Raw genomic sequence first — 7,860 nt, forward strand, 5'->3', positions numbered from 1 at the left:
TCAAAAGCTGTAATGTCTCATGAGAAATACAGGGTTATGGCTGCAGCAGGGATAGTGTCCTTTAAGTGTCTTAAATACGAGCAAATTGCTCCCTCCTGTGAAGCAGATGAGCCTGGTTGGGGACCAAAGCCTCTTGGAGAGGAGGGACCTGCAGCGGTTGGAGAACTGAGAATTTCAATTGCATGTTTACAGCGTTTGTCCTGATGCCTCCTGCTGGTCTCGCGGGCTTCCAGCCCCCCTGGCTTCTGCACCTCATCCAGCATTTTCAATAGTCTCAAGCCTCCTCCTAGGCAGAGGACGCCAGTCACACATACTGTGAGCACAATCCTCCTCATGTACACCTGATGCCGGGCTACCCTTTCCCTGTGCTGTTCCTGTGCATGCAGGAGGAAGGACACACCATCTGTGGTGACACTAGAGGGATGTGACTGTGCCACGCTTCTGAAGGGAAAAGGCAGCGGATGGATAAACACACGGTACTTCAGACTCTCTGCAAGCTCGGGTGAGGTGCTGAGCTCCAGCCATCAGAGCAAGTGATGCTCTAGGGCTTTTTGTAAACGAGGCTGAGAGCACTCTGACTGCTCTATATACCCCCCCCCCCCCCCCCCCCCCCCATTTACTAAACGGAGCAGCCCCCTGTTTCCCTGCCCCCAGAAGTGGCATGCGATGGGTATAACGAGACGCATTTTCTCATCGAGCATTATTCAGAAAACACGGAAAACGTGTCACGGTTTTACGCTTCTGTAGTGAGCTCAGGCCTGCCTTCCGCAGCCCCCGGAGAGGCTTCTCCCCGCTACGGGGGGGCCGTGAAGGCCACAATAACCAGGGCCGCTGCCTCCCGCGCCGCCGGGTCTCACCTGGACGAAGGCGATGGGGGTGGTGGTGCCCTCGATGTCCAGCAGGATGGCGCGCACCTCCGCCGGCACCGGCAGCACACCCATGGCGGCTGTGGCAGCGGCGGCACGTGGGGCGTACCGGGGATGCGCGGCGGCGGCCGGCGCCCCGCCCTGCGGCTGCGCGGGGGGCCGGGCCGTAGCAGGCAGTGCCAAGCCGACCCGCCGCGGATCGTGAAAGGAGAGTGCGGCGACGGTGGGTCCTCGGCGACAGGGAGTGCTCCGCCCTCGGAGCGCCCGCCCCGCCCCGCCGCCTCCCGAAGGGGCTTGCTGGGCTGCACGTTACCCCCACCACCACCTTCCAGCCCCGGAGTCCGCCTGATCCAAGCCCTGGGCCGCCTAAGCAGCGACCCCCGCCTCGACCCAGAGGAGCGTGGAGCAGCAGAGGGGCGAGGCGGGTGGTGCTGGCGGCTGCACGCCGCGCTCCGCGCCCCACGGCAGGCAAGGTTGTACCGGCGCCACGCCCGGACCTGCCGGTGATGCGTGGGGGGGCCCGGCCGCCGATGGCGGGTGGGTGTTGCAGCCCCACCGGAAGCCGCCAGAGGCGCTGCGGCGCCAGAGGAGAGGGAAGCGCTGATTGGCTGCTGGGGCGCCTATATAAAGGCGGCGCAGGCGGCGCCCGGATCTTTTCCGCCGCCATTTTCTGCTGCGAGCGGGTCTCCGCTGTCTCCGCCGCCCGCCCGAGCAGGTCCGCCGCTCTCGCCCCGCCATGGAGGACGCGACTGAGATGAGCAGCGGCCAGGAGGAGTTCGCCGAGGGCTCCAAGATCAACGCGAGCAAGAACCAGCAGGATGACGGGTAAAGCTTGGGGGGGGGGGGGGCTCGCGTCTCTTATTTCCCTCGCCCGCCCTCCTGGGCCGCGCGGGGTGGGGGTGGGGGGGTGGGGCGGGAGATGGCTTGAGGGAGCTGGGGGGGGACGGGGGGACGGGGCGGGGCCTCCCTCTTCCCACACCAATGGCCGCACCCGCCTTTGTGTCCTGAGAGTCTGACCCAGTTTCCGTGGGGCGAGGAGGGGGGGCTGCCAATCAGGGTGCGTGACGTCACTGCCAGCCTATGGGGGCGTGCGCTTCTGGCGGGCTCGGGGTGGGGAGGGGAGGGACGCGTAGATCCGGCCCACGTGTAACGGCGCGTCCGGGCCCAGGAGCCGCTACGGCCCTGAGCCGCTTGCGGTGCCTGGTGCTGCAAAGGCATCCGGATCGCCTTTGGCTTGTGGCGGCCACGAGTCGGCTTGCTCCATACTTGGGTTTGCTCTGTGTGTGTGTGCGCGCTAGCGTGTGTGCATACACTTGTATTTATGCGTGTGTATTTCCTGCGTTTCAGGAAAATGTTTATTGGAGGTCTCAGCTGGGACACGAGCAAGAAAGATTTGACAGAGTATCTTTCTCGTTTTGGCGAGGTTGTGGATTGTACGATTAAAACGGACCCGGTCACTGGAAGGTCGAGGGGATTTGGGTTTGTCCTCTTCAAGGATGCTGCCAGTGTGGAGAAGGTGGGTGTATTTCTTGTGGATCGATGGCACACAGCATGCCTCTGCCACTGTAGTGATCTGACTCTTGTCTCCTTGTGTGTTGCTTAGGTGTTGGAACTGAAGGAACACAAACTGGATGGGAAGTTAATAGATCCTAAAAGGGCAAAAGCCTTAAAAGGGAAGGAGCCACCAAAAAAAGTGTTTGTTGGTGGGTTGAGTCCAGAGACATCTGAGGAACAGATAAAGGAGTACTTTGGTGCTTTTGGCGAGGTATGGTATAACGACATAAAATATAAAAACAGTTCTGGTTTTTAAGTGCAGTTGTTTAAGACAGAAGAATTTATGACAAAGGAGTTGGCTTAGGCTTACGTAGAACTAGGGTTTGTTGAAACTATATGCACGTTAATGATTCCATAGTGGTGTGGTGGGCTGATTCAAAGCTGTCAGCATAGCCCCTGGACTGCCAGATGGTAGCATAAAAAGTTGCTTACCGATTTCATGCATTATTGACTTTTGATTTCAGATTGAAAACATTGAGCTTCCCATGGACACAAAGACAAATGAAAGGAGAGGCTTCTGTTTTATCACGTACACAGATGAAGAGCCAGTAAAGAAGCTGCTAGAGAGCAGATACCATCAAATTGGTTCAGGCAAGGTATGGGAGCTGTCATTCTTAGTATGTGAAATGTTACAGGCTTCCCTGAAAGCAGCTCGCATAATGATCTTCACATTCTTGGCGAGTTAAAGAATTCCTGTTTTTACAGTGTGAGATCAAAGTAGCACAGCCCAAAGAGGTATACAGGCAACAGCAGCAGCAGCAGAAAGGAGGAAAGAGCAATACAGCTGGTGGACGAGGAGGTGGAAGGGGGCGTGGACGAGGTGAGTATTTTGGATGTTGAAATTAAGGTAAATGTGTAAGTGTATGTACCAAACACTAAAGTATTTGTAGACAGTCCAGATTTCGGATGCATGCAGATTTCATGTTTAAACTCAATGTGGAAAGCAGCCTGCTAGTAAATGGTATTTTGGTGGTTGCGATTGTGGAAGCTCAAGAAACTCTTTTTGCTCTGTTTGCATTCAAGTGGTGAAATTGCAAGCTGGAGGTAGGGTGCTTTTGTATACCCACAATTGACAGCATAGTTAAATGGATAATGCAGTTATCCCTTCACGTGAAGGGATACACTGATAGTTGGCTTATGGGTGAGAAACCATGACCTGCTTGCTGAAGAGGAAGACAGTTGCTTTGCTGTGCCGTGCAGATAGATGAGAAACAATCAGCTGGTTTTTGTGTAGGTTAATACATCTCAAAGTCAAGCAGTCACAGCCAACATGATATGGTAAAGTTTGTCCTTTGATATAACTTGGTGTTCAGGCAATTAAGGGTCCAAAATGGAAGTTACAAGAAAACAGTAGAAGCTGCTTGTAGTGCGTGACTTCGGTGTTGTTTTGTTTTTATTGGCTGTTCTGTGAGCAGGACTGTCTGCTGTCTGTGTCTAATGTTGTGGGTGAAAAGATCTTAAACCTATCTCATATCCAAATGAGACACCTCAGTTCTTACAAAATTTTTCTTTGGGGGGAGAGTAAGAGGATTCTTCCAGGTAGTAGTTTTGGCATAGAAAGATTGCCATAGAAAGCTGGATGAAATGGCATAGCACAGAATGAAATTGTAAGTTCTATCACTTCTAAATGTTATACTTGGTTTCAGGTCAGGGACAAAACTGGAATCAAGGATTTAATAACTACTACGATCAAGGATATGGGAACTATAATAGTGCTTACAGTGATCAAAGCTACAGTGGCTATGGAGGCTATGACTACTCCGGGTACAACTATCCCAATTATGGATATGGGCCAGGATACACAGATTACAGTGGTAAGTGGTTTTGATCTCATTCCAGATAATAGCATGCAGTTTTAAACAGGTGCCTCTTCTAGTAACTTGTTCTGTTACACCTCTTACTAACATATGACTATGAAGAGCATCCCTCTTCATGTACTGTATGGGGACAATCTCATTCAGAGTGTTGGCTGTTAATGCTTCTGTGTTGTTCTTTTGTTTTTTTTTTTCTCCCCAATTTTATCTACAGGTCAGCAAAGCGCATACGGAAAGGCATCCCGTGGTGGCGGCAATCACCAAAACAACTACCAGCCGTACTGAAGCAGTGTTTAGTACTTGAGGAAACAGGTGTGTATATAAATGCAAGGTTTACACTGAGTATGTCTAATCTAATTTAAAGATCAATAGACAAATGAAGAGTAAAAAACTTGTATAGCATGACTTTAAGCTTTTTTTAACTTAAAAAATACACTTTCTTTTTTAAAGCCAGCTTTGCCTACAGTGTCTATAGATCTTTAACTTTGTAAAAATGTGACCTATCTTCTCTAGTACTTCAGAAAAACATAAGAGTTTTTCTGTTTTTGCGTTGTGTACCAGGTGGTCTAGAGGAATAATTAAACTTATTAAAGTATTAACAGGTAAAGTACTGAAATGGGTACAACTTAAGGAAAACAAGAATGTTGTCTTCTAACTCTGACATTATACCTTGTTTGTACCCGCCAGCGGGAACTTCATTGCAGGCCGTGTGTCACCCTGACCACGTCTATCTCTGGGGTCGCACGTTGCAGGCAGAGCGCAAGGCATACACCAGAAAACGCTGTCCTGTGGTATGGTCTCTTCCAACTTCATGTACCAGCGTAAAGATTAAAGTGGAAAACTTCAGACTTTGGCTTCTTTTTTTAATCTTTTTGGAGATTAAGTGTCTTTAACTTAAATGGTTTTTTACAGGAGTTAAAGTACATAAATGCCTTTACAGCTTAATCATTTGGTCTTCTGTTTAGTGTTGTATTTCAATTGTGGAACCTCATTTTAAAGTGTGCATTCTTTAAAATTTAATGCTTGCTTTTTTCTTTTTATAGCTAATAGTGAAATCTGCAAACCAAAACGAACTTTTAAATCTGGAAAAACATTAAAGATCATATGCGTGTGGACTGTTTGAACTAAATTGACCTGATGTGCATTTGCATAGCAGTCATTTAGATGGATAAATAATTGAAAACCTTTTGTCACTGTTTACAGTGGGGGGAAAAAAAAAACAACAAACTGATCCAGAGCCTGATTAATAAGCCTAAATTGGATATATGTTCTGGAGCAGCTTCCTAAATGGGCTTGGATGGCTGTATTTGGGAAGATAAATTACTTGATGGGTAACAAAACCTATTGCGTTACCTAAATAAATATGTATATGATCTTTAACAGTGAAGAAAGGAATATATAGAAGACTTAAAGCAGTTCATGAAAATGGACCTTTTAACGATTCTTGTAGTAACTTGCACAGATCTGACATACATTTTGTCTTAATTTTTAGGTAGAGATACTGCAACAAAGCCATCGTGCAGCGCATCGTGAGTGAATAGAGGGTGTTCTTCGTGAGAGGAAATGACTATTTTGTAAAAGACTTTTAGTGTCCGACACACAACTGTGTCCAACTGTACATAGTGGCCAGCTAGTTTTCTTTTATGATTTTTATTTTCCTTTTGCCATTCATGTCATGACACAATGTGGGCTTGTGTTTATACAAACTTTTATTTGTATAATTTCATGTTAAAGGGTTCTCTAATAAATGCTTACTTAAGTGAGTGTGTAGTCTTGCTGTTGACTGTCAGCTTACAGTGTTATAAACTGTATTTGTATAGATGGGTAGATACCTTTCTGGAGATCATAAATGGCTCAAGACAAGAGTTACTCTATATACAGGTCAGTACAACCTGCTCCTTTTCCTGACCTGTCTTTAAGAAAACGGTTCCCTTGAGTTAGCATGACTGGCAGAGTTACCTCTTGCCCACTGCAGAAGAGAGGAGAGAATGGTCTGTGGCACAGTACTGCCAGTTCCATACATCTCAAGGGAAGGATCTAAGGTTAGAGCAGCACCTTTTATTTTGGTAGCACTGCTTGTTGAGAGTGTTGCAGGGGTGTGAGCATAATCTTTCTAGGTTTTTCAAGCAGGTTCTAGAATACTTAAGGCTGTAAGTTACTTCTCCTTATGTATTCCAATTACAAGCAGGTGATACAAGTTCCTTAATTCTAGGGTTGGCACCTGATTTCAGTACAAGTTGGGGATCTATTCATTCAAGTTAGATTCTGTATTGGATTCTTCTCAACAGGAATAGAAAACAGGTTTCCCATCTTGAATATGCTAGCAAGCATCATTAATAAAAGCCTGAATGAGTGATTGCGGGAGAAGGGAAACTGCTTTAACCAGCAGGTTGTCTTCTGAGTAGAACAGCTGGGATAGGTAAGTGAGCATACCTATTCAGCCTAAAGCTGAAGGATTGCAGCAATCTGCCTTAACATTGTTTGCTTTTTCTTCCTTGGCACAAATGTGTAGTTATGTGTCAAAAATAAACCTTGATTCTTAGAGTGATATGAAATGTGAGTACCTAAATCACAGGGGAGGCCAGTCTTGCAAAAGGGAGTAGTCTGGGAAGAGATTTCTCTCCTTTAAGTTTCCAAAGTGATTTTAAGGTTTATTTCTTTATCAGGCAGCTGAGTGTTTCATTCTCTTTTGTCATACAGAAGTGCTGCATACCACAACTTTTAGTTTAAGGCAGTTACTAGATCTGGGGAGGTTCCTATGTCTTGTCAATTAGATTGGATGAGGAAAGACTTGTTGCCATCACTTCTTACAAATTAAAGAGCTAGAAGTTGCAGCAGTATGTGACTGTATGCCTAACTTTTCCACAGTGTTGCTAGATGCAGAAGCTGTCCTTGCCAACAGCGCTTTACTTTTGTGACTAGGATGTGGCTTTGCTATTACACTTTTTTATATATATGTGTATATATATATATATATAAAAGCACTTGCCTAAGGGTCAAGTTGTACTCCAACTTGTATCAATGTATGGTTTAAATGTAAAAGTGACTGATTTTGTGTGTGTGTGAAGCGAAATTTCTGTATCTTCAGGCCCTGGGAACACGGACGGAGGTGGCTGCAGGCTGGCCCTGCATGCTCGGGTCCCAGCGGGGCTCAGACAGCCGCGTCGGGCAGGTGTGCCCCGCTAACCGTGCCCTGCTCCGCGGCAGCTCTCGCCCGAAAAAAACCAAAGCGCGAAGTTTGGAATCCGGGTGCCCGCGGGCAAACTGCCCCCATCCCTCTGCTCCAACGGCCTGGTGCCGCGGCCACCCCCCGCCCCGCCGCCGTCTCTCCGTCACGTGACCGCGCCCGCCGCTCTCCTTCCGTCCGCCATTTTAGGTTGTGTCGGTGGCGGCGCCATTAAAAAAAGAGTGAAAGGAGGAGGGCTCGGTGCGCTCCTGCCGGGGCCGCGATCGGGGGGCAGGGGCCTCGGCGGGGAACGGGCCGGCCGGCGGGCGGGCGGGCGGCTGGGCGGCGCGGTCGCTGGCTGTCTGGCCGGCCGGCCTGCGCGGGTCAGCCGCACCGGCGCCATGTCGGAGCAGCAGTTCGCGATGGACGCGGCGGTGGCGGGCGCCGGAGGCAACTCGGC

The 7,860-nt window shown here is 48.9% G+C and overlaps 1 protein-coding gene across 2 annotated transcripts; it reads left to right on the top strand.

The window, feature by feature from the left end:
* Positions 1–1,496: 1,496 nt before the first annotated feature.
* On the top strand, positions 1,497–5,997 carry HNRNPDL (heterogeneous nuclear ribonucleoprotein D like). 2 transcript variants are annotated; one of them, XR_009965591.1, is made up of 9 exons: positions 1,497–1,691; positions 2,214–2,382; positions 2,470–2,631; positions 2,885–3,016; positions 3,126–3,240; positions 4,067–4,234; positions 4,449–4,546; positions 4,922–5,025; positions 5,727–5,997. XR_009965591.1 is itself a non-coding variant. In XM_062622584.1 (8 exons), the coding sequence occupies exons 1-7, from the start codon at positions 1,603–1,605 to the stop codon at positions 4,517–4,519; spliced, it is 906 nt and encodes a 301-aa protein (XP_062478568.1). In that variant the 5' UTR covers positions 1,499–1,602; the 3' UTR covers positions 4,520–4,546; positions 5,727–5,997. The 2 variants fall into 2 exon arrangements, 1 of the variants encoding a protein (XP_062478568.1); XM_062622584.1 differs by lacking the exon at positions 4,922–5,025 and having other exon boundaries at positions 1,499–1,691.
* The last annotated feature ends 1,863 nt before the right edge of the window (positions 5,998–7,860 follow it).

The sequence above is a fragment of the Pezoporus occidentalis genome, unplaced genomic scaffold (assembly GCF_034315485.1).
Source record: "Pezoporus occidentalis ecotype Australia unplaced genomic scaffold, CSIRO_AGI_Poc_V1 ctg2431, whole genome shotgun sequence".
NCBI lineage: Eukaryota > Metazoa > Chordata > Aves > Psittaciformes > Psittacidae > Pezoporus > Pezoporus occidentalis.